This window comes from Lepisma saccharinum, chromosome 15, assembly GCF_977018435.1.
Source record: "Lepisma saccharinum chromosome 15, izLepSacc3.1, whole genome shotgun sequence".
NCBI lineage: Eukaryota > Metazoa > Arthropoda > Insecta > Zygentoma > Lepismatidae > Lepisma > Lepisma saccharinum.
In genome coordinates this window covers 72,417,833-72,444,646 of record NC_139243.1, presented here as the reverse complement: position 1 = coordinate 72,444,646, position 26,814 = coordinate 72,417,833, and the positions used below count along the sequence as shown (strand labels likewise).

The following is a 26,814-nucleotide window of genomic DNA, read 5'->3' as shown; positions in this document are numbered from 1 at the left end:
ATTTCAAATTGAAGTGGTGTTTTCTGAGAGGGCAACATTATTACGGGGTAATATGCCTTGTTTACCCGCCTGATAAATATACATTTTTTCCCCCCTCGCTGAAAAAAAAATGAGGACGTCCCCTTGCCCCCAGTGCGCACGCCTAGGCCCCGCCTCCGAGAACGTTGTTCATCCGCTACTATTAGATCATCGGATTTCGTAGCAGATCTTCTGCAGAGCGATTCACGAAAATGTCTACAAAATCGAGTCCACAACGAAGTAGTAGTTTTTAGTAGTAAAAGATGTAGTAAAGTGCGATTCACGAAACCGTCTACTAAGAATCGACTATAGACCGTGTTAAAAATGTGAACATAAACATTGGTGAGGTCTATCCCGGGCCGAGTCCGGATTGGCAAGAGCTCCGCCCCGTTCTCTCCCGTGCCGTCGAAGTCACGTCCAAGTCGTCCGAATCTACTGAGGACATTTTTCGATGTTGAAGCACATATTTAGGGGTGAAATGAGTGCTAATGGAACCTAACCTAACAGGCCTAACCTAACCTCGTAGGCATACCTCGTTCCCGTGAATGGTTAGTGACAGAAAGTGTAAAAAAAAAAAAAAAAAAAAAAAAAAAAACTAACTTGCCCTACGGATGCCGGAGCGCCGGCTGTCTGCTAGAACGGTTTTGCGTGATTGAACGTACCGACATGGCCGTATTTAGAGGGGGGGTTTCTATGGTTCAAACCCCCCCCGAAACTTCCGACATGTTGGATTAATGGAAGTTCAGAAACCAAAATCTGTAACAAATTTTCAATTTTTTTCTTCTTCGAAGCATCACAAAAATACAAGGAGACAATGTTGAAGCGATCGAGCTACAATTTTCATAAATTTGGAATTCTGAAACTTGAGTGAAACAGGATTTATTATCAGAATCGTAGCCCACCCGCGGCCCCTCCATTATCACTTCTGTTGTCATCTTTCCAGTGTTGCTCTCGCGTCACAAGGAATATAGACTGAAGATTCCCTTATGATTGTCCCAAAATTCCCTTTCCAGCTTTTAAATTCCCTGTCCCATAAAGTCGAAAATCCCCCTTGATAGGAGTTTCCAGTTTCGTAGAGGATTATGTTCGCGATTGAGATTACAATCCATGCACCAGGCTAAGTTTTTAAAAGGAATAATTGGTTCCACACTTTTCAAAATTCGGAACATTTAATTTTAAAGTGAAACAGCAAAAATTTTATGACTAAAATTTCCATCTAACTTTTAAAGCTCTTTCTTGAAGGTATCTAGAGTTTAATGACGAATTATAATAATAGTGCATTTCAGTACACACTGTATGAAAAAAAATTGAAAAAAAAAACAATAAAAAAAACTTGTGCTGGATATTCACTCCTCTTCTGGATTGAGTAAGCCCCCTCAAGGATATAACAATAATATAATAATAATTATTAGTATTATTATTATGGAATGAAATTGTTTCATTATTATGAAATTTTAATTATTAGTACAATTATTGTTATTATTTATATTATTCAAATTTCTGGTGATGCCCATGGGAACAATTTTGAATGAACCCTCCCCGAAAATTTTTTCTGCCTACGGCCATGCGTACCGAGGACATTTTTCGATGATGAAGCACATATTTAGGGGTGAAATGAGTGCTAATGGAACCTAACCTAACAGGCCCAAATAACCTCATAGGCATACTTCGTTCCCGTGAATGATTAGTGACAGAAAAAAAAAAAAAAAAAATTACTTACCCTACGCACGGATGCCGGAGAGCCGGCTGCGGGCAAGAAGGATGTGTCATGGAATAAATACGTGAAAGATAATGTGAGGGTAAGTTAACCTCTTATTTTTTACTAACGTAACCTAAATAAAACAAAACCAAACCTGGCTAACTTTGCATGTTTCGTGACTTGAAAGTATAATTTAAAAGACCCAATCATTCGTGGAACATAGGAATTTTCATGCACAATAGAGTTGGAAACACTGATATTCGAAAACAAAAGAAGCGTTATTATTCGCAAAGCAAGCGATATCGCACCGTGAGGTGCTTTCCGTAGCATTCAGGAAGATGGCTTATTTTAGCAGAAAATGTGTTTGTTTTCGTGCAAAAAGCATAATGGCACCTTCGGCTATGTTCCGCAATATATAATTGGTAAGTACTAACCACGAGAAACACAAAATATCCGATTTAAATGTGTCTCCGATCTATGAAACTGTTAATCTAACCTTGTAAGCATTCCTCGTCTGAAATAATGAAAGAAACTGCATCTGTGGGTGGAATCCGGAGCGACAAATCAACTCGAATGCCGCGAAACGAAGGATCTCACTTATCGCACAGCACTTGAGCGCGTAAACAATATGGACGTGAACAAATGGAGAAATGCATTGCTTTTAGTAGCAAGAAAAACGTCTGTGAAGTTCTCCACATTTTCCTCAGGCACAAATAGAACACACGCCCACGCCCACTACGTTTCCTGTAGTATTGTCTAACATCGGGAAGGTGTTTTGTGTGAAATTGAGGTAAGTTTTCCGTATCCTGGAAACGGATTTCTTCAAATTTAAAAGTTTGAGGCTCATTTGGGGTAGGTGACTCCGGCCAATTTCTAACATGCCTTGGTCTCGCTGCAGAACATGGGCTGCTTTTTTCTTCTAAATAGACGAACGAAATTTATATCCCCTGAAAGTACGTACCTTCTACTTCTATTTTCCGGTGTTCCTTTTACGATTACTATTATATTATTACGCGTAAAAAAATGTTTTTCTTGCTACTAAAAGCAATGCATTTCTCCATTTGTTCACGTCCATATTGTTTACGTGCTCAAGTGCTGTGCGATAAGTGAGATCCTTCGTTTCCACCCACAGACACACAGTTTCTTTCATTATTTCAGACGAGGAATGCTTACAAGGTTAGGTTAGGCCTGTTAGGTTGGGTTCCAATAGCATAAATACAATGAATTTTTTTTCTTGCTACTAAAAGCAATGCATTTCTCCATTCATTCGTGTCCATATTGTTTATGCACAGTTTCTTTCATTATTTCTTCGAGGAATGCCTACAAGGTTAGGTTAGGCCTGTTAGGTTAGGTTTCATTAGCATAAATAAATGACGGTAAATTTCTCGTATCGGACAAACGGCTGAAATTTGCTAGTTCATTTAATTTGAATATTCGTACTTACGTATTCTGCATTGAGAAACATTGCTGAAGGTGGCATTTCGCTTATTTCACGGAAATAAGCTCTATATGCGACATATCGAGTAAGTTTTCTTCGTTTCTTTTACTAATTATTATTTAGGCTAAGAGAACTAAACCTAGCTACCTAACAACATAGGCATTTTTTGCTTCCACTAGATTTGTGCAGGAATACGCCTTTTCCTTGGTTGCTACGATTTCAATATCGCCCAACCTGGACATGTTTTTCTGGTGTTTTTTTTTAAAGAAAAAATTTGTTCCGCACGTTAAAACTTACTTTTCCCAATTACTAACTACAAAACGTTAGCAAAAAATTATGAACCACGTTCTTCCTAAGCAGCCCATATTCTGCAGTCAAACCGATGTTTCTTTAGTATCATGTCATAACTCAGGTTTTGTGTCAAAAATAATATAAATTTTATTTTCTGTCATTCCATACTTTTAATTTCTAGAAAATAACCCAAAATTTTAAAAAAACGTTTTCGCGGTGGACATAAAGTACCCACCCTTGGTGTAACGTGTTACCATAATGTGCATGTAAAAAACCAGGAAGAGGAAGATGTGTTCTTTGTTGCAAAGAAGCCAGATCGAAAAATGTACAGTTGAACAAGTTTGCAAAAACAACAATTGTATGTGGAAAATGTGAAGCCTTTGTTTATGGAAAGGATAGTGAAAAAAAGTAACGAGTGCCGCTCTTGCAAACGCAAGACTATTGATTCAGAGTAACCAACAATGACTTTTGGAAAGTAATATAAGACAATAATGCTTACTCTGTAGCTTCCAACAACAAAAATAATTTATGTCTGTAGTACTACATCCTTGCTCATATACATATACATATACATATTCGGGAAATATGTGAATAAAATTTCCATAATGTTAAAATATATTGTAAGAATAACAAATAAAAAAAAGTGATATACATAATACCTGCTCTGCTCGTAGCCTTCAGTTGTCTTAGTTTATAGTTACTACAAAATAGATAAGAATATTAAGTTTTATGGGGTTGTGTGGTGGACATTTTTAACCCTCCCTTGGTGTGTGGTGTTACGCGTAACCCCTTGGTGTACATAGGGTTAACAGGGAGTCTATAGAAAAGGCCGGGGAGCCGGAGCAGAGGCGGGGCCACGTTAGCGGTTGGGGGTGGTAGGTCAATTACCCCAGGGGCGAAGCCCAGAATCTGTTGGAAATTTCGACTCTAAATTCAAACGACAATAATGAAGAATTGCAATTACTTTGATCAAAAAAACGTCAATACACCTTAAGTAATGTTCCGCAAAGCAGATAGGTAAGTAGGAATGTCAAAAATTGACGAAACGAAGAAATTATAGGTGTTCGCAGGATAGTAAATTTTTACCCCCCAGGAACCCATTGGTTTAATGTTGGGCGAACCCCAGAACCACTTTATGCAGGGACAAGGCTAGAAAAACCCAACCTTAGATCACCCACCCTGGAAACTGAACCCGGGTCTCGCACTTGGCAGTCAAATGGGTAACAGTTGTCAATCGGCCAAACGGATTTCAGTAACATTATCGTATGAGGGAAACTGATTCCTTCAAATTTACAGCAGAAAGTACTTACGGAAATCATTTTCTTTAGCGTTGTGGAAGTTCCTGAATGTAGATTTGATCCATTTTAATGTGAATGCATGTTGTTTTCTGCAAAAATCTCTGTCCGACATGCAGTTTCTGCTCCCGCCATTTGCTTTCTGCACGAGAGTGCAATGTTAAGATGATGCAACCCCGTAGCCAGTGTTTCAGCCTCGCCGTGTTTTTACTAGAACATGACGTGTCGAGTATTTTTTTTTTTTGTTAATTATGCTTGCCTAACCTAACCTAACCTTATGGAAAATGTTTTTTTTTTTTAGGCTAAAACCTAAAACCCCTAAACCAGTACGCTATCACGGCCATAATGTGTTAAAGATTCGAAACAACAAGTAGCAGTAAGTACTCGTAAATCTAAGAAATAGACCTTGATATGCATTATTTCACTTTAGGAAATGTTCCACATTCGAAAATAACACGTTAGCAATGTAAACAAGTCCGAAATATATGATTCATAGGTGTTTCCCTCATACGATAATAGTACCCCGATTTCTTCATATTTACACAAGAAAGTACTTACCGAAATGAGTTTCTGTATCATTTTCGAAGTTCGTGGAGATGTTTTCTTTCATCGTTGAATCTGTTTTACCAGGAATTCATGTATTTTTAAAGAGAAATATCTCTCGGTTGCACAATTGGCATTGCTTCCATTTTCTTTCTGGTGAACCGGATTTTGCGCACGCTTGATGACATAATATCCTGCCATTGGGCCCAAGTTCCTTTTGTTTTATTGCGATTTCATCATGCTACGAATGCAATTTTTGGCATGAATTTACAATACCAGACCACTCTCCCATGTCTATAAAATTTCACCTGCTTACTAATTTCGGTGTCCTGATCACGTATCTGTAGTTCATAATTGGCGGTCACTTGTTAAAATTGTACATTTACGTGTAGAACTTGTAAATTAACCTTGCAATTTACCACGGTGATTGTCCATACACAGCAATTCGGAACCATCTTTCTTTCGCAATTCATTAATGGTCTTCCTTTATGCACAACAATCTTACAACCTAGAATATTGACGTCAGACGAGGAATGCCTACAAGGTTAGGTTAGGTTCAATTAGCATAAATACAAAGAAAAATTAATATTTTGGCTAAGAGAATTATGCCTTGCCTAACATGAAAAAGCTATCTCCTGTGACGTCAGAACACAATGTTGCTAATGTGTTGTGCGATAAGTGAGACCCATTTGGGGGAAAAGTGGTGTGTTCCGTGTAGGTACTGTTCTTATGGTAGGGTTACGTTACGTTAAACATAGTTTATTTCGTTTTTTTTTTCCTCGATTTCCATACTCGACTACCAATTATTACATACAGATTCGTGATTAGGAGTTCACAATTAGTGAGTAGGCGAAATTTTATAGAAATTGGAGAGTGGTCTGGTATTGTAAACTCGTTCCCAATTTTTACATGGTTCGCTTTCGATTTATGTCTGTTAACACATACTGATGAGTTTTAGCGATCACTTAATATTTTGTTCAATATATGTTATCGTGGTTAGGTTAGGCAGGTTAGGTTTGGTTCCCTTGGCATTAAATTAAAGTCCCTAAATGCATTCTACTAAGGTTCCGATTTACTTCTACATTCATTCCCACGCTTCTACGTTATTTACTGTCACTTGTCGACGGAGAATATCTTGTCCATGAGAAGTGTGTAAGGTAATTATAAAGTTGTTTTTTTCAACATAAATAACTTTTTTCGATTCCAAACAGTGCTCATTACGTTAAGGAAGGTTCACATTTCGTGTGACAATGATTTCCAAAATTCTACGATAATTAGTCTTTGTGCTAGGAGAAATCATAAAACAATCGGAACCATTACCGAAATGAGTGCTAATGGAACCTAACCTAACCTCGTGTGAATGGTTCGTGGAGCTACCTGTGGATGGTTTTTGTGGCTAACGTCAATGGTTTGTTGGGTTAACGTGAATGGTTTGTGGGGTTACCCATGGATGGTTTTTGGGGCTATCTGTCAAGCATTTTTTGGTTAGTAAAGTTGGAAACACTGCATATCCACTACACAAATCAAGCTGCGGGGCTATATTGTGTGTTATCCACTACGCAAGTCAAGCTGCGTGGCCACATTGTGTATTGCAGAAGGGAAACAAGGAAGAATATTGGGGCTATTATTGACATTATTTTCATCAGAAAAGCAGAGGAACACCTAAAAGAATGTTTCGCAATGCACCATAGGTAAGTTCCAATGTAAGAAGTGACGAAATAAATGAGTGCGAGGTGTTCGGCCGATAGACAACTTGTAATGTCAAATGCCCTACCGACTAGTGTGAGTGCTTTGCTTTTTTGCTTTTTGTGCCATTTTTGGCTAATTTCCGAAGAAGAGGATGAGTGATAATATTATGAAATTGATGAATGGACACTCACAAACATTCATGCCCAGCCTGGATTCAAAGCCGGGACCCCTGGCATTGTAGCACGATGTGCTAATCACTCCCATCATGGGGGATGGTCCTTACCGACTAGACCGCTGTGATATTTTGCGTGGTTTGATTTCTAATTATGTCTGTTAACACATATCATACGTCAGAGGTTTCGTGACTACTTCCTGCATGTTTTCTGGAGAACAATATTTCCCTCCCATGCACTTCTATCTCATTGTTTGCAAGTAGTCATTCATTTACTATTGTCTTAGTTACAGACTTCTGCTACCATCTTCTTTCACGTGTGTAAGATGTGAAGGAGTATTATTTCACTCCTAAATGTTTTTGTTGTTATGTTAGTCAGGTCAGGTTTAGGGCTCTTGGAATTAATAAAATATTCTGAAATCCTTTCATTGTTAGATTAGGTGGATCACCTTTAGGTCTCATAGCAGTAGAATAATTGGTAACAGTTAGATATAGCGAAAATGCATTTCTTCAAATTTACAGGAGAAAAGAAGGAAAAGTACTTACGGAATTGAGTTCCTGTGGACTTTTGGAAGCTGGGAATAGTGTTTTTTCCATTCGTGCAACTTATTCGGCTGGTAAATAATGTAATTTTCCACATTCATGTATCTCTGTTGCACGATAGCTCGTGCCACCATTACCGTCGTCTATGTGAAACAAATGTTCTGTGCGTTCGATTACGTAACCCCCTGTCAGTGTAGCAACCGCGCGGTAGTTTTACAAGATGACGTGTGAGCATTTTTTTTTTCCAATTTAATTTTCTATGTTTGCCTAACCTAACCTAACCTTCCGTGAATGGTTTGTGGATGAATTTTTGCTTAAAAACCTTTTGTGAATAGGTTGTGCGGCATTTATCGGTTCATAAGTTTGGTAACACTGAATATCAGCTGACGATAGACAACGTGAGTCAAGATTTGACTGCCAATTAGCAATGACCAATAAATACTTGTAATGTTAAAAATAACGTGTTTTTTTTTTCAATGAAAAAAACGTAATCCCACGTTGAAAAATGTTTCGCTATGCATATGAGGTAAGTACAAATGAAATTAATTTCAATATAAACGAGTTAATTGTGTTTTCGCTATATCTAACTAGTACCGAATAATTAATGCCCCTAAATGCTTTAAACACCTGATCACTTCTTGATCTGTCTTTGAGCACAATTCTTCCTTCGAGCCTCTTATAACAATTTGCAAATAATTGACGAAAGTTCAGCAGGGGGAAAGAGAAACTACATTCCATCTTACTATTTCACAAATTCGGTATTACGTCCAAAACAGGGGTATAGCTAGGATGACTCCCAAAAATCCCATTCCTGTCTACATTTAGTGTAATTTTACATGTAATTATATAGTGTACATTTGATACCTCTGATTCAGAAATGGAACCTGTATTAACCATGTAAACAAAACCAAACTAAAAGTTTCACTACTCACCTGGTTGCAAATTGACTGCACATATATGTACAAAAATTGGATAGCATATGAAACACTGTTGGTACACATGAGAATGAATTTGTGCAGCTTTTCAAAAATGTTCTATCACAGTGGTTCCCCAAGTGTGCTTCACGGTGGGGTGGGCCACCATGGATACCTTACAGGGGTGCCGCGAAATGTTCCAATATTTTCACTGAAATGACGCTTCCAGATATGTGCTTATTTAGTACTTTTAGTACCTTTTCGATCTCTGACGAACACTTCTCACTCGTTTATTTCGTCATTTTTAACATACCTACTATGTTGCCCATGCTACTGTGCACCGGTAGCCCCATGAACCATGCACGGTAAGGTTAGGTTAGGCAAACAGTTAAAATTTGTGGTCGTAGTAATGTCATCTTCTTGCATGGGTAGCCCCACAACCCATTCACGGATAGTCCCAAAAAACGTTCACAGATAGCACCATGCATGGTAAGGTTAGGTTACGTTAGGAAATCATAGTTAAAATTGGGGGTCGTAAGAATGTCAGGAAGGACACGTCATCTTCTTGCAAAACCACTGCGTGGTTGGAAACAGTGACGGGGTTACATCATCAAACGCACGCAACATCCGATTCAGGTAGAGGAAGCAAATGAAAGGAACGGCAATTGCATGTTGGAGAGATATTTCTCAAAAAAAAAAAAAAAAAAAAGAATAATAATAATAATAATAATTTGCACTCAAACAGATTACACGATGAGAGAAAACACCTTCACGAACTTTAACAATGCTACAGAAAGTGATTTCCGTAAGTAGTTTCTTCTGTAAAAATGAAGAAATCTGTTCGGCAGACATCGAACAGTTACTGTACTTTTTACATGTAAAATGTTTGTGAATTTGATATATGTGTTTATTTTTTAACATAAGGCAAGCAACATAACTACACTAACTGAGCATAGCAAGTGCTAGATAGGCTTACATTCTGACTTGGGTGCTGCAGAAAAATCTTCAAACATATGTACCTTTCACTAAGTTCAGGAATTTACCCGTCGCTCCACATGTCGTTGTCACAAGACTCTTATCAATTACAAGGAAAACAAAACTCACTGTTTCACTTTTATTCAAGGTTTATTCTTGGAAACTCACACTTAACAGCAATTAAATGAACTTTAAGTCACATATTGCAATTTTTCAAGACATCTTTTTCCACTATATTTTTTAGTTTCTATGGTATTCCTTGCTTGTTGATACATCTATTAGTTTCTTAAATGTTGCCAGGTCCTGGCACATCAAGGTTAGTTTATTTTCTATCTGACACTAGTTATCTATGGCATCATAAATGTTTGCCAAATTGAAAACGCACAAATACTATATTTTAACTAAATAACAAAGAATCACAATGTAATGTTCATTACACCCTGTTCTATCATACAGTCTTCATTCTGTTGGTCCAAGAGTTTTAAACATCTCAACTATGTCACTGATGAATTTGATCACATAAGAAAAATGCTCCCTCATTGCTTGAAACTTTTATGAGCTTGAAAATGCTTCATCTTTTTATTTTCAAGAGTATAATATTGTATATTAACCTGCAATCAGTCTTGGATGCACGCCACACTCACTTACAATTTAATGAAGTGTCATTTTAACAATATTTAAAATATTGACCTACAGCACACACTACCAAATTTTAGAGTACCACTGGAAGTACAACAAATTAATTTCAAACAATTAAAATTTGGATTTGAAATTCTTATACAATTAACAATTATTTTTGTACATTAATGTATTCCTAACATTTGTGACTTGTGTTTGTAGATGTATGTATTTCGAGCATGAACTAGTGAAATGGCAAATGTAAACCACTCCACACCTGAAATTAAATAAGTAGAGATAGATGTGTGTGTATGTATGCCATTTAATTGAATTAGTATTTTGTGTATACATTGTAATCACAGACACAGACCCTTTATATTTGTTTGGGGAGTTGAGAGGTGGTAATTTGTATACCCTTGAATTTTTGGAAAGTTCACCTTAAACCAGGAATTATACTTGAATTTTATCATGGTCTAGTAGTGGCCATACTGAGTAAGAGATGTGAATGTATCTAGGAAAGTGAGGACATGCAATATATAATACGGGAATGACCAAAATATAATAGGAATAGAAATATACAAAGCTTTGTATAATTTAAGAATACAGTGTACAACAAGTTTTTACAAGTTTGGTAGGGAATGCAGATGTTCAACTGTAGCAATTGCTAAGAGGAATGTTTATATTTTTGTCTCAGTACAAAATATAAATGGGAACATTTAATTTGTAATAATTATCTACTTTTGAGGTACATAACTAAAATAGAGAAATGCACATGGGGTGATGGGGAGGTATAAAGCTCCACATATTCTTGATTGTGGCCAAAGTTGTGATGGCGATCAGTTTCCTGCCTGGATGCCTTTACCCTCCAGGATTGCCCCCAGGTACCCATTTATATGAGACTGGGTGATCTTCGGAGCCATGCAGAAATGGAATGACTGGAAAATTTCCTTGTGCAGATCTCCTGCCGTGAAATGAGCCTAGGTCTTCCTAGTGATAGCCAGATGCTCTATGAGCTGAGCTATGGAGGCTCTTGGTAGGTGACTAAAGTTTTAATAAATATCCAGTATTTACCCAATACTACCCAGTGTCTAAATATCCATGTCCCAACCCTATCCTACTTATGACTTCAGTTTTCTTCATTCTAGGTTTCAGAGGATGACAGTTTGCCAAAGTTTGTGTGCTATCCATGCATAGACATGCCAGAGAATCTTACATGACTTCCGTAACATGTCTTCTGAATTGGGTAACCTTCTCAATGAATACCCGTCATCTGCAGAAGAGAAGCAGAGAGGGGAGACAGGATTTGAGGTAAAATTAATTTTTTTACTTGAATATTTTGTAATACTAACAAATAGTCTAATCGGCTAGACTGCACAGTCGACCCTTGTGTTTTACCATTTGAAAGTAAAAGAAAGAGATGTTCGCTAATGGTATGTATTTCACACTACGATTTGCCACTATTCATTTCTCAATTTGCAGTTACACTTCTATGAAAGATTAAAAAATTTACTACTACATTACTCACCATAGATTGTTTTCTTTAACCTAATCCATGTTAGTTTTAAACACACTTTATTGCCAGGTCGAACTTTAGTTTTCAGTGTAGATATATATACGAATTTTCACTTGGATTGAACTTTTCTTAAATCTTGTTTTAATTTGTATTTCTTTGTTGCGCAGGTTCTAACATGCCTTTAAAGGATATCTTTAGAGAAAGGCTGGGCCGCGGTAGTGGTAGGGGGCGTAGGTCAGGGGGAGGGGGCAATTTTTATGAAATTTTTACACTTCCAATTGTTTCCTCACCTTAAATCATACATTTCTGGAATCCTTGGTTCCTACTCTTTCCAACGATGTATGATGCATATTTCTATTCAGAAGGGTCGATTGGACATCCTTACCATCGAATCTTATTTGCTCTTGGTGTGGTAATAGATGTATTTCTAAGGTATAGAAAGTATTATTTTTGCACCTGCTGTTACTAATAATGAAATTGTGTTTACTTCTTGAAGAACCACTGTGAAAGGAATATGTAAGGATCAGGGTTCATGTGAATAAAATTGTATTTCATTCTACTCTATTCTGTTGTATTTTCATATGTGTGTGTGGCGTGGACTTCATTGTAAAACTCTTTCAAAATACATGAGGAATGGAATATATGTAACTAGAACAAGATATTGCCATGCTTAAAAGAAAAATTTAAATTCATGATATTTTACCATACATTGTTGATAATAAAATAATGATAATTAAGACCACACCTAGAGTGGGTAATAAAAACACCACATTCAACTTTTCAGTTTTCTAACGTGAGCGTTTATCAGGAACTTTGTACAATGAGGAGGATGAAAGGCTAATATAACACATATTTTTAAAATATTTAAAAAATATTCAAAAGACACATAAAAATTATTTTGTGAGTATGTTATTTACACAACAACGTTACGAGAATCTACTGTTCTCTTCTTCAGGTCCAAAACTTTGACTACGAAAAACTTTCCATAGCCATGTCAAGATATTTTAAATTGTTCAATGTAAAAATATGTGTTTTAGGAGGAAATGGTCTTTTAACTTCAGGGACTTTTAATTTGTAACAGAATATGTAGGCAACATCAGTTTTAGGCATAGTTTTTAAATTCCTGTCTAACCCATATCAAACCCACATCCTTATTCTTGGTTTTTAAAATATCCTGACGTGGCTATGGAAAGTTTTTCGTAGTCGAAGTTTTGGACTTGAAGAAGAGAACAGTAAATTCTCGAAATGTTGTTGTGTAAATAACATACTCATTTTTACCATTTTTTTTAAAAAAAAAATTTTTGAATATTTTTTTAAATATTTAAAAAATACGTGTTATATTGCTGTTGTGAGTAAGTCGCACATTCATAATGGGTTGGCTTATTGAAAGGCTAATTTGTAGGACAAATTTAGTTTTTTTACAATATTCCGGATGGAAACACTGCATTTTATATTTTAATAAACAGTCCCAGTAGATCTTCCATAACTAATTTGTATATTTTACACAACAAAATCAGATAACACACAGTGGAACCCCATTTTTAAGTTCCTCGATCTTATTTTTTCTCCCAACATTTTAAGCTCTTTAGCTACTGCACCCTGAGGAATATTTATTCTAAGTTTCACTGTAAGGGCAATTACTGTTTTGCATTTTCTGACTTGGAGCACCATGAAATAATGGGATACAGCATGGACAAAATTAGCCAAAAAATTATTAACCACTGTTATATTAGATTGCTCCATTGGAACATGCTGACTGTCTTATGTATTATTTCAAGTATTCTGCCTGTCTATTCACGTCTCTGCCCATCCATGTTTTTGTAGAAACCATAGTGCATGTTTGGTGCTGTCGTAGTCTAGTAGATAGGACATCTGACTGCCACAAGGGAGATCCAGGATTGATTCCTTGGTTGGGTGATCTGAGGTAAGAAATTTTCTGGTCTTGTGCATACACAAAGCACCTCTGGGTTTCACCCAGCCTCAAATAAATAGGTCCTGGGAGTAGAGGTGGCTGGAGAATGGTTGCTGATCACATCATGTTTAAAGTGTCAAAGATCGAGAATGTCTGGTGCCCTACCCCCACATCCCCTAAATGTGGCTTAATGGCACAGTGCAATATGCACAGGGAACTTTTATCATAGGCATGTCACAATTGACATACAAAAGGGGTGCTACATCTAGTCCATATTCTTGTTTCTGCAGTTAAATTAGCCAATTTTCTTTGCCTCTGTATCCACTAGAGCAGTGGTTCTCAACCTTTTCCAATCGAGGACCCACCTTGAAGAATATTACACTTCGTGGGACCCAGGGACACCGAAACCGGGGGGCCTCCCCCCAGTTCTCTGTTGGTACACCCTGTAAAGGGCCCAATGTATAACTCAACACAATTTAATTTTGTAACAAAATATTATTTATGTGATGGAAATTTCATAAATTATTTTAGAACTATGTTTGAAATTATGCAGAATTCTGTTCTGAATGTGGTGTTTTACTCTCAGTATTTCTATTTCCAAATACACAGTTAATAAAGGAATAAGCATTGTATATTATGATTAGGTACAAGAATAGAGAAAGAAGCATGGGAATACTATAGTCCTCATGTTCTTGAGTAAGTCAGTCCATCGAAAAATAGGTAGGTTTTTCACATGAATGTAAGCTACTTTTAACTTTCATTGTCGGCATCTGTTGATGTATCGTTTACGTCACCTTATGAACTTCTGAGGTGCCAAAATTTGGAAGGTTTTGGTTTCGATTGTTTGCATTCGAAAGAGACAAATGAAAGGAATGAGAAAACAAATTGATCATCTTCATTCAGTACATAGCAGTGAATTGTGGTGGTTGGATGTTGTTGAGCTCCGAGTTGAGAGGAGCATGGAAAAAAGAAAAACTGGAACACTTTTTGACTATTTCAAGAAGAAATCCAAAAATGTGAGTAGTAACTTTGTTTGCAAACTCTTATATCTACTTAAACAAAATTTACATTACGTTGCGATTTCCTCAAACAAACAAACCGAATATCTACCTATAAAACTTACTTTGTTTGTTAGATCTCATCAACCATGTTAATTATAAACTTCCTGGACTAGCGACCCTTAGGCTATAGCCAGTGACGTGTGGTGACGTTGATACTTGGGGTAGCAATCAGTGAGTCGCCCAAGGGCAGGTTGGTGTGGGTCGTAGACTCCCCCCCCCCCCTTTATCGCTTTGTATTCCTAAAAAGAACAAGTCAAAGACAAGAGAAGATTGTAAAATGAGCAATGGCTTCTAAAAACAGTACACGTAACTCCCACCTCCTTTCGAGGATCAAAAACAATTTGATTTGACTATACTGTTTCCAACTTTAAAACGAAGTAGGTGTGGCCAATAAGTTACCGAAATTTGTATTAATGCGCGCGGTGCCCACTTTCCATTCGCCAGCACTTGCCCCTTCCTCCCAGCACACGTGTTAGCTTCAGTGTCAGTATTTTCCACAACGTTTCGAAACTAGAGTGACTTTTAAAAATGTGCAAATATTAGTTTCTAAAATGAACACTGTTGTAAATACGAGAGATGAAAAAATATAATAAAATAGAGGTAAACACTTACCAACGATGTCAGTTCTTGTCAGTGGTAATATACAATATAAGATGAATTCACACAGCTGGCCATTGTAGTGGAGTGGGTATCACTGCATGCTACGACGCCAGGAGTCCCAAGTTTGAATCTTGGCCTGGGCATGGATGTTCTTTGTGGGTGTTATTTCATCAATTTCACCATATCATCACTCATACTCATCCTCGCGATTAGCCAAGAGTGGCAGAAATGCGAAGTAAAATAAATAATTCATGGAATAATTTAACGAGCGTAGACAAACTCACATCCATGAAAAAAAAACAGCCACTTTCCTGCTGACGGCAGCAAGTACAAAATCGGCTAAAATGTGCCCTCCGTGTTTTTGTTCGGCTGAATTTCCTTGCAGACCGTATAAATTCTTGCTTTTAAGACACCTGTTCAGAAGTTAACGATCAACACAATACTCTGGATTCACCACAATTTTGGTATCTCCACTTGTTCAAGGTTTCAAATGTAGATGTTTTGTAACACTTGCTGTTGAATCCACATCAACATTCAATGATACTTACAACCTAAAAACACTACGCAAAATCTCGAAAACCACCACACGGCAATAGAGAGGAGGGCAGGTTTTGCAGGGTCGAGGTGAGGAAAGCTATAAATAGCCGTGTGCTTGAGGGTAACAGTGTTTCAGAAGATTCTTGACCACGAAAAGTAGTGTCTCCATCTATGTTATTTTTTCCCTTATGAATTAGATACAAGAAATGTGAAGGTCTTATTACGTACACCCGTGTTGGAACATTAATAAAATTTTGTAGTTGCAAAGTTGGCTATATAGCAATTAGATACGATAACAGCTTTGTAATATTCCCGAATTGTAACGATGTTTCTATAAAGGTTGGGTAGCAACACTGAATGGCACAGTTTGCCCATCTCTTATGCCAAAAGCTTGTGTCCCTGCCCTCTACAAATTCCTTCTTGGAAGCAGTTGCCAGTGTATGCATCTGGCATTTTTCTTTGACAAGCTGGGAGAATTCAGGTTCCTGATATCTGACCATATTTTATGTGGGAAGTAAAGGAAAGGAAGCGTAGGTGGATCATTTAATAAATGCTAAAGTAACAGTCTGTACGATTTTAAGCATCACTGGTTGTATTTGCACCAAGCACTTTGGCTTTCTCAAAGGTTTCCCTACAATCTTTTGCAGTGTGTTGGTTTTACCATTCTAGATAAAATGCATGAAGTTGAAAGTAGTGTGTGCGTGTTTGTGGTATATGCATCAACACGTGTATAATCTAGAGATTCCCATGTCAGTCACTGTCAGTCTTAATCATGTTTTCTGATTCTGTCTAGTCCGGTGTTTCAAGATTATAGACTTTACTTAATATTGTGAATTTGCAACACTGCACAACACAGGGTGACGGACAAGTAGCGGGAATTTTGTTAATTTGAATGAGTCAATGTCACCGTAGGTGCTTTACTAAAGAATGGTTATGAATTCATAAGCAAGGATAAGGCTAGTAAATGCTTTGAACAGCATACAATTCTGTATTACTGTAGTTTCAAGACGGCATTGAATGAACTATCTATCAAGGTGCAAAAGGTCTGCGGAGGGACTACTGCCAGAATCCACCAATAGGGCTGCACTGGCTTTGTCTAGAACACGTGCTTTTGTTTACATTCACTTCGTAGTGGAAAAAAATGGACTATAGTATGCCAGAGATCCTAGCTTGGCCATGGGTGTTCTTTGTGTATGTCCCTTCATCAAATTTATCTTATCATCTTCGTGATTAGCCAAAAGTAGCAGGAAAGCAAAACAAAATTAACCAAATCAATCAATCAATGATTTGATTTTTGTTACTTAGCATCGATTTTTTTGTCACATTTGGTTAATCGTGAAGATTATACGATAAAATTGGTGTAGGGACACATGCAAAGAACACCCATGCCCAGGTCGAGGTTCAAATCCGGAACGCCTGGTTTCATAGCACACTGTGATAACCACTCTACCATGGTTGGTTGATTTGGTGTTTTAAATCCACATTATGCACAGAAATCCTAATTGGGACTGGACCTACAGTTTAAAGTGTTAGGTAAAGTGATGGAAGAGCAACGCTAAAAATAAATTAAAAAGTAATTTCCTCCCAGCGCATCTGCAGGTCACTGTGAAATCAGGAATCGAGAGATCTCTGTTTATGATTGCCCTCATGACTTCCATAAGTACATTAGCTACTTATTGCGATTAAATCTATACAGTTAGAAGAAGTGATGGGAGGTGGCAAGAAGTTAATATATAAAAGGGGACAAACAGCTTTTTGTAGTTTCTTCGATAATATTCATTTGGCTTTTTGAGTTCTGGAATAAATTTTTCATTCCACATTAGTTCATTATTCACTGCAGAGTACAACACATATGAACAATATGGATTGTTCTTTGTGAGATCCCTAAATCAATTCCATCATATATCACTCATCCTCATTTTTGCAATAACCAAATGTGTCGGAAAGCGAAGTAAAATAAACCAAACAAACAACAATAAGAATGTTTATTTATTGACTGTTTAGCTTACCCAATTGTTTTAATTGGAAGCCAAGAGAGTAGTACATTTAAGTAAAACACTACTAAAGAGAGAGAGAGAGAGAGAGTTATTTAATTATTATATTTTCCATATTTGAAAAAAAAAAAAGAAAGAAAGCATAACATTTTTGTCTGCACATAATATGTTCCCATTTCATAAATAATAAAACTACATTCCATATTATACATACGCATTGTACAATGTTTAAAAGTTGTGGTGTAAATACAGAGAACATAAGTACTGCAGATTTTTTTTTCCCCGAGTTATTTAGAGGATTTACAATGAAATCAAAAGGAAACCAATCCCCTACCTGTTCCTATAGGAGATAGACTGGAGCACTTGAAACCATGACCTTTAAGCCATTGCAGCGGGGGGCATGGGAGATAGAGGCTGGAATGTTCCCTTTCCCTTCCGTCGGCTGTTTCTACCTGGAACTGGTGAGGCGGAGGAACAGTCAGCTAGGGCAGCCTTGTCTGCAGATTGCGAGAAGCACGTGAAAAACAGTGTTGCATATGGACTGGGGCTTCAACAAGACAATAAATATTGTGAATTGATAATAATTAGAGTTGTGAGATTGATTGATCTATCTCTGTGAGATTGATTGATCTATCTCTGCTAGACTAGCTACTCCTCAGTGCACGTCACTGGCTATAGCCTAGTAGCAAATACCCACTTCTTGTATTTAAGAAAAGCAGAAAGACTAGTGTGCTTGCTTTTATGCTATATTTTTCTTGTTAGTTTGTTCATTGCATTGGCTCAAGAACTATTTACAAAGTACAATGACTCAAAAGCATCTTTACTTTGTGGCACTGTGTCAAGTACTTGAGGAGAAACTGGATAATATTATTACCATTAGGTCAGTCAAAAAGTAAATGCAATCATTTTTTTTTATTTTTCACAGCAAAAATAGAAAACTTACAGTGATATCATTTTCCAACATAGTCCCCCTGCACTTCAATACACTTGTTCCAACGTTCCACAAGCTTTCCGATACCCTGAGAAAAAAAGGTTTTCGGTTGAGCAGCAAGCCACGTATGCACCGCTTCCTTCACCTGTTGGTCTGTGTCGAATCGACGGCCTCTTAAAGCATCCTTAAGTGGACCGAACAGATGGTAATCCAACGGGACGAGATCGGGACTGTATGCACGATGCTCTAACACCTCAAAGCCCAGATTCTGAAGAGTTTGAGCGGTGTTGGCGGCGGTATGGGGACGCATGTTGTCATGCAACAAAAGAATGCCTTCCAACAATCGACCTCGTAGTTTGCTTCGAATTGCAGGCTTCAAATTGTTCGAAAGCATATCACTGTATCGTTCACTGTTTATTGTTGTCCCCTTTTCAACATAATGTTCCATAATTACCCCTTCTGAGTCCCAGAAAAGTGTGAGCATCACTTTTCCTGCAGAGTGTTGACGCTTGACTTTTTTTTTCACTGGAGATTCAGGGTGTTTCCATTCCATGCTCTGGCGTTTGCTCTCAGGTTCAAAGTGATGGATCCATGTTTCATCTCCAGTGATGATTTCTTTCAAAAAGGCTTCACCTTCGTTGGCATGTCTGTCCAATAATTGCTGACAGATTCTCACATGATTTCGCTTGTTCTCGTCAGTGAGTTCTTTAGGGACCCATCTTGCGCAGACTTTATGAAAGTTGAGCCTGTTATGGATAATAATTTCATATGCAGAACCATGACTAACATGCATATGGTTTGCCACTTCATCAACAGTCACTCGTCGGTTATTCAGAACCAGCTCATGGACTTGCTCAATGTTGTCATCAGTAGTGGGTGTGGCTGGATGACCTGCTCTTTCCTCGTCCTTCACACTTGTTCAACCGCTTTTGAACTTTTCAATCCACTGGTAAACACTTCGCAGTGGTAAAACATTGTCACCGTATTGTGCTGAAAGTCTTCTATGGATTTCAGCTCCTGGTACACCTTCAGACCACAAAAAAACGGATTACAGAACACTGTTCTTCTGTGGTGTACATGGACAGTGGCGCAGCCGACATTTATTTGGCAACACATCAGAGCGAACTGAAGTGATACGCTGTAACCTGCCACAGACGAAGACAACGATACTATCTATCGGCTTGCAAGCGCAGAAAGCTGTACAGCCAACCTATGGAAGAAAAGAAAAACATTGCATTTACTTTTTGACTAACATATGGGCCATGAAATATTTAATTGAATGTTGTTTCCTTTTGTAAAAGTCACCATTTTCACGTTCCATGGTGCAGTGGCCTTGTACTGTAGGTGTTAAGTGACTTATTGAGCCATAACTTTGTGGTATTGTTAATTCTGCAACAATTAAAGTTAGGTGAAAACAAATGTCTTAGGTGAAAACAAATGTCTCAGTTGTTTTCCTGGTGAAATTCTAGCCCATTTTGATATGTCGCACGACCCCCTTCCCATTTAAATTTCTGAAGTTGATTCAAGATGGCGGACATCAAGATGGCTGCCGACCATGCGGGTGACGTCAATGTGGTTTCCCCTTGGCCAGGCAATGATTGGACATCGCCATTTTCATGTTCCATGCCGCAGTGGCCTTGTACTGGGGGTGTTAAGTAACTTATTGAGCCATAACTTTGTGGTATTGTTAACTCTGCAACAATTAAAGTTAGGTGAAAACAAATCTCACAGTTGTTTTCCTGGTGAAATTCTAGCCCATTTTGATGTCGCACGAACCCCTTCCCATTTAAATTTCTGAAGTTGAAATCAAGATGGCTGCCGACCACCTGGGTGACGTCAATGTGGTCCCCCCTTGGCCAGGCAACGATTGGTCATCGCCATTTTCACGTTCCATGCTGCAGTGGCCTTGTACTGAGAGTGTTAAGTGACTTATTGAACCACCCTGTAGTTTAAAATCTAACTAAATACACATGCTGAAATTGAAAACAATTGTTTTATGCAGCTAGCTTTGTAATCCAAGCAGTCTCGATAGCAATGTGAAATGATGACACTTGTAAACTGTGACTTAAAGAAAATCTGATTAAATATTTTTAAATAAAAATCGTGATTTTAATGCACCCTCCTTGTGATTGTATTTCAGAAGTGGTGCTGGTCTCATGATAGTCAAGAAAATTTGGCTGCTCCAATGTCTGATATGGGTTTCTCTTCTGTGGAAGTGCGCATTGAGTCTGGAACAGAACGTGCTGATCCATTATTTTGTGAACAAACATCTCTGGAGAATGTGTGGCTTCCGGATGAGTCGTGTGTCAAGACTGAAACAGAATCATTCGAGGAGCCTCCTGATGTTGATATCTCTGTTGACATCAAACCATCTAACAAGTGCATAGAGGATGCTTCTGTTGACATCAAACCATCTAATCAGTGCATACAAGCTGCTTCTCTTGACATCAAACTATCTAGTGAGTACATGAAAGAAATGTCAGTTTGTAAAGTGGAAAGTGTGAGTGGTGATAGTTGGATACACTTTGAAGGCAAAACTCCGGAAGTTCGTAGTGGACAAAATGTTCCTAAAAGTGAAGGATTTTATCCATGTGATCACAGACAATTTGTTGAAAAAATGCCAGCTGAAGATGGTGACAATGGTGAATTAATTTTAAATGAAGATAAAGACATGAAGTATAGTGTAGAGAATCCTGACCAAGTGGAAAGTGAAGTGGCAGAGCCTACAGAAAGGTAGGTGAAGGAAATTTTAGTACATGGATTGAAAATGAGCATGAGAGCACTAAGGTTCAAGATTGGACCTTATTACTTACGAGTTATGATTCACGTAAGTTCTGTATTGTGCCACCAGTGCTGCAGGGTTACATATAAGATTGTCCATGAGTGTCCACCCCACCTTGTCAGATTAGGATGAAATTTGTTACATGATATTGTTAGATATATATATATAAGAACCCATATTTTTTATTTTTATATTTGGAATAATCACTCTAGTTTGGAATTCATAGTCCATTGAAATTTCCTGCCATTTGATGCCCCCCCTTTTTTTGTGGGATCAAGCAATGTATACAGTGGCGTGTCCAGGATTTTTGAAAGGGGGGACTACATATACTTTTTTGGTTGTCAGCCTGCGATGGCCGCAGTGGCTCAGTCGGTAACGTGTCTGACTACCATGCTAAAGGTCCTGGGTTCGATCCCTGGCCGGTTCAAATCCGGGAACTTTTCTAAGGATGGAAGCGGCCCTGGTGATTACCCAGTGTCGAATAACATGGGTACCTGGGGGAAACCCTGGTGGGTAAAGGTGGTCAGGGGCGTGATGCTGATCACATCATCCCCACTCACGACCGGATCAAGAAAGTGTGGGGCGTTACCCCTTATACGCCTTTATGGCGTGCTGCTTGCACCGGGGAGCACTTTACCTTTTTTTTGCCTGCATTTTGTCATCTTTTCCTGCATCCTAGAGTTTGCATTTTGCCGTTTTTTTTTTTTTTTAGATAAAACCCAGAAAAACTCAGGCAAAATTCGGTTTGTGGTTTTTTTCAGGTTATGTTTATAAATATATATATTTTAAAAATGAAATACATTTTTTCCTGATAGTAATATATTGAAAGATTCAATTTGTATTGTTTTAGTTCACTGAATCAAAAACTATTTAATATTTTCTGTGAACATAGTGAAGAATTGACAATGAAGGTCTCACACCTTGAAATGACTAAACTAAAAACATACATAACCCGTGCTGCAACAGGCCATTGAGCACCCAGGCCTACCTACAGACTGCCAGCCGCACTCCCTCCTGATCCTACTCTGAGGTGGGAGATCATCAAGCCAGTTACGGGGTGATGTGTGGTCAGCACGACAAACCCCTAGTCGTCGTCGTAGATTTTCATGACCAGGTTACGCTACTCATTTGTAGCTCCCCAATTTAATCATGATGGTGAGTGTTCACCAGTCTCATACACAGGCCAAAATCTCAGGAGAAAAGCTGTTACGTTTCCCCAAGGAGACTCAAACCTGCACGCGTCTGATAGCTGGAGTCCAAAGCATGACCGCACAACCACAGTGCGGGACAAATGATTAAATTATCTAAGATACTATATTCTGAAAAATTCTGCTCTTGCTGGATGGTGTAACAGTTAATATATCTATGATCAGTTCCCAGTGTTGTGCATTGCAATTCTATACTAATACTTGATAGCTGTGGTGGTTTAGTTGACCTTAATCGCAGAGTGGTTGGCACAGCATGCTGCAATGCCAGGGGTCCCTGGTTCGGACATGGATGTTTGTGTTTGTTCCAATGAGAATACAGAAGAAATAGAGAAAATTGATGTGTGTGAAAATTGAGAAAATAGAGAGAAAAAGGGGATACTACTGCTTAGGAGGATTACTTTTTTACAAATGTAAAGAAAGAAGTAGACAGGCTGTCTGACTGCCCATGCAGAAGACCCGGGTTTCAATCTTGGGGTGGGTGATCTAAGGTGAGAATTTTTCCAGTCTTGTCCCTGTATAATTAAAGCTTCTCTGGAACTCACCCACCCTTAAATCAATGGATCCCTGGGGTGGGGGGGGGGAGGCAGCCGAAGTTTGGTTCTGATCACATTATCTTCAAAATGACTGAGATGAAGAATATATTGGGTTCTATCCCCATATCTCCTGAATGTGCCTTCATGGTGTGCTGCTATATGCATGGGGAACTTTACTTTTATACTAAAGTGCAAGCTATCTTGACAGTGACGTCAGCTGGGACCGCACTACAGGTTGATGCGAAACCATTGTATCACTCCGCGCAAAGCATGAAAGATTCTCTTCATCACAGTTGTGTTTCAGAGTCCGCAGAGAAAGCACACAGGAGGAACGGAACTTGTTTCTTCAAGGGTTGGGTCGGGTGGGAGGTGGGGGGTAGCAAGGACTGCTGGACTTCTGACACCCTTTCAATGTTGCCAAACTTACATGGACGAAAGGTCAATTGAGTTCGAGTGCGTCTGTTGTGTATGTTGTTTGTACCGAAATGAAGGGCAAAACCGTACATAGTGAGAGCCGACAGGTGATTTCGAATGTTGTTAAATTTTTTGACAAGAAGCGAGAGAAGGATGTTACACGTATCTGGTCAATCAAGCTACACAGCATGCGACTGCTGCAGTTCAAGTGTCGGACACTTTCATTAAGAAGAACAGGTCTGCCAAAAAGCGTAGAATTGTTGTAGACAACTTTGACAAGTGTTTGATTAGAAGAACTATTGGTAATTTTTATAAGGTTGAACATGAAGTGCCAACAGTAAAAAAAGTGCTTTCGAAATTAAAGAAAGGAATTAATTTTCTGGGTAGTCTTTCTTTTCAAAATGTAAGCTGTGTGTATATTTGATGGGTTATTTATTTACATAAATATTGTTTATGCGAACCTTACCGCCCCAAATTTATCTTAAGTTAGGGCCTCTGGCCTGGTCCCCCCAATCGCCCCCACCGTCTCTAAAGATATAATTATAATTAATAATTAAATTGAAGATAAAATCTGTTTCTTATATGGTAATATTTACTATCGCATAGTAAGAATCACAACCATGACAATAGATTTTATTGTTATTAATTATTTAAATCGGGAATCGTCACGAACGCTAACCATACTTCTTCAACCACTGACCGCGCCATCCTGAACGTCGCATTTTGCGGCAGGTCCGCCAGAATTTCGTCTGTCAGAGAACAGCTGTGAGGCATCATGGCAACAGTGTGCCATTTGAGAGCAGAGGAAAAGAAGAATTTCCCCCATATTCTCGTCTGCTGCCATTCACCACGACAGAAACAAGTGGGGGTGGATTTTAGTTCGCATATTTTCCGGTGGTTTTCTCTTCTTTGCTGAGCAGTGTATATATAATTTTAACTTTGACTTGTAACAAAATAATGGTGCCAAATACTCTACATTTCAACAAGTTTTTAAGTATCTAATATTTTTAACACATTTATGTGCTCTGTATACGCTGTAACATGTTTTCATTAAGGAACTATATTTTTGTGCTCAAGCCTCCCGAACTTTCCGTTCAAAAGCACGTTGCCATCTCGTATTCATTATCCGATTCCGTTCATTTTCTTGTATTTATACATCGTGCTCGTTTTAATTGCTCTTTATTTTACATGATTCCATTCTAAAAGAAACCTCGCATTGCGACATGTTGGACTTCCTTCTCTTCCATTTCAAACTATTGAAATTCTTTCCCTTGTTTGTCTTTTTTCTTAGTGCAGACAGTGAAAGTATCAACGATGGAAGTTTGCAATGCTGTTACTACGTCACTGTCAAGATAGGTTGCACCAGAGTATAGCAACATACAGTAGCTGCAAACACACTTTTAATTCTGCTTCATACAGTTTGTTCACAGTTTGTGTTTTCCCATTATTTTTGTGGATGTTTCAAGTTTAAATATCTCCTCGGTATATTAACCATGTCAATATTATAAGGCTGACATATTTAATTGTCTTGACTGATTTCATCCAAATGGAATACTGTATCAATCCTCCAAAATATCTGTTTGCTTTGAAACTAACAGTTCCTATTAGTGGCCCTTATTTGGATCCCAACATACATATGCACTATATTGTTAAAAAAATATTTGTCAAGCCATAGCTTAAGAGGTGCCCTAAAATATTTAGGTATCTTTTCTTAATGTCCAAAAATGTAGTTTAGGCAGATATTTGAAAGTGGCATCAGAAGCTACCTCAGAATATGAAAAATCATTACCACTTTGATCGGGTGAATACACCTATAACTTATTTATTTCGTACATTTTACATTGCTACTTATGTATTCTGCATCGCGGAACATTCTTTAAGGTGTTGTTATGAATTTCTCAAGGAAGTAATGTCCATTTTTCACATTACGAGTACTTATTGTTGTTCGTTTTTTTTTTTGCTTCCCTAACATACAATATGGCACGAGAGTAATGGTTCATTGCACGTCGTGCTTGTGTTTTGTCGATGGTATGCAGTGTTTCCAAGGTTCTTAACTGAAAAATACCTACTTTCATGTTACTAATTTCGTATTTTTTCCCCGGGTTTGAAATTGTGGTTCGTGATCGCATTGCGCCACAAACCATTTAATGATACCCCCACAAACCATTCTCGCTTAGCCCCAAAAATCATGTACGATCGAATAACCATCCACGGGTAGCCCCAAAAACCATTCACAGTAGCCCCAGACACCATTATGGTAAGGTAGGTTAGGTTGCTTAGATTAGGCAAACATAGTTTAAAAAACTGTGGTTGGAAACACTTACAGGGTGTTACATCATCAAACGCATGGGACATCCGACACATACAGGAAGGAAATTAAAGCAACGTCAATTGCATGTCGGAGATATATTTTCCTAGAAATAAATCATGAATTCGAGCTAAAAAGGATAGAAAACACATTCATGAACTTCCACAACCCTGCAGAAAGTGTACTTCTTTTCAGTGGCATTCCACAACCAACTCGTTCGCACGTATTACGTAAATGCTTGATCTCGAAGCCATACAAACAAACAACGGTTGCTACCTCTATTTGGTGCAAGGTACATAAATCTTAATCGTAAACCTCAGCTAGAATATCATCAGAGTAGGGTTCTTTGTAGACAAAGATGCCTTCCAATGGAGACGTCTAAACTAATATATTATTCAAACACAAGATACAGGGAATAAGAATATTTACATGATGAGCTACTTCTCTCTATAATTCTCATTTACAGTCAATTTTTATCTTTATATGTCTTATATGTATATGTATTACATGAATGCCAGTCTCACGTGATGCACACCGTGATGATTTTGTAGGACTCTGGTCAAAGCGTTCTCTGAGTTGTTCCACAGCAGCTTCAAGTACTTGTGGCCATCCAGGTGATTTTCCATGTCGTACAGAACAACCAGTCTCAATGAAGGTTTGGTGCCAAGAGTAAATTGTAGGCCTGCTAGGAGGTGCCTTACGATACTCTGTACGAAACTTACATTGCACTGCAGTTGCTGATTGCATCTCGTGAAACCAAAACACACAGTGAGCACATTCCACACCTTTAAAAGTAGCCATTTTGAGTATTGTACTGACAGGGTTA

The 26,814-nt window shown here is 38.1% G+C and overlaps 2 protein-coding genes across 3 annotated transcripts in view; one reads left to right on the top strand and one right to left on the bottom strand.

Moving 5' to 3' along the window:
• Window positions 1-5,386, bottom strand: part of LOC145999740 (uncharacterized) — a 105,761-nt gene extending 100,375 nt beyond the window's left edge. The window contains exon 1 of the mRNA XM_083137023.1: window positions 5,300-5,386. The gene's annotated coding sequence lies outside the window, so the exon portion shown is untranslated. The remainder of the gene's footprint in view (window positions 1-5,299) is intronic.
• The window catches only part of LOC145999741 (uncharacterized), a 39,931-nt gene continuing 15,479 nt past the window's right edge, over window positions 2,363-26,814 (top strand). For both annotated transcript variants that reach the window (XM_083137026.1, XM_083137025.1), the window contains exons 1-3: window positions 2,363-2,507; window positions 11,341-11,503; window positions 20,884-21,476. In XM_083137026.1, coding sequence (XP_082993152.1) covers window positions 11,423-11,503; window positions 20,884-21,476 — 674 coding nt within the window. In that variant the 5' untranslated portion in view covers window positions 2,363-2,507; window positions 11,341-11,422. The remainder of the gene's footprint in view (window positions 2,508-11,340; window positions 11,504-20,883; window positions 21,477-26,814) is intronic.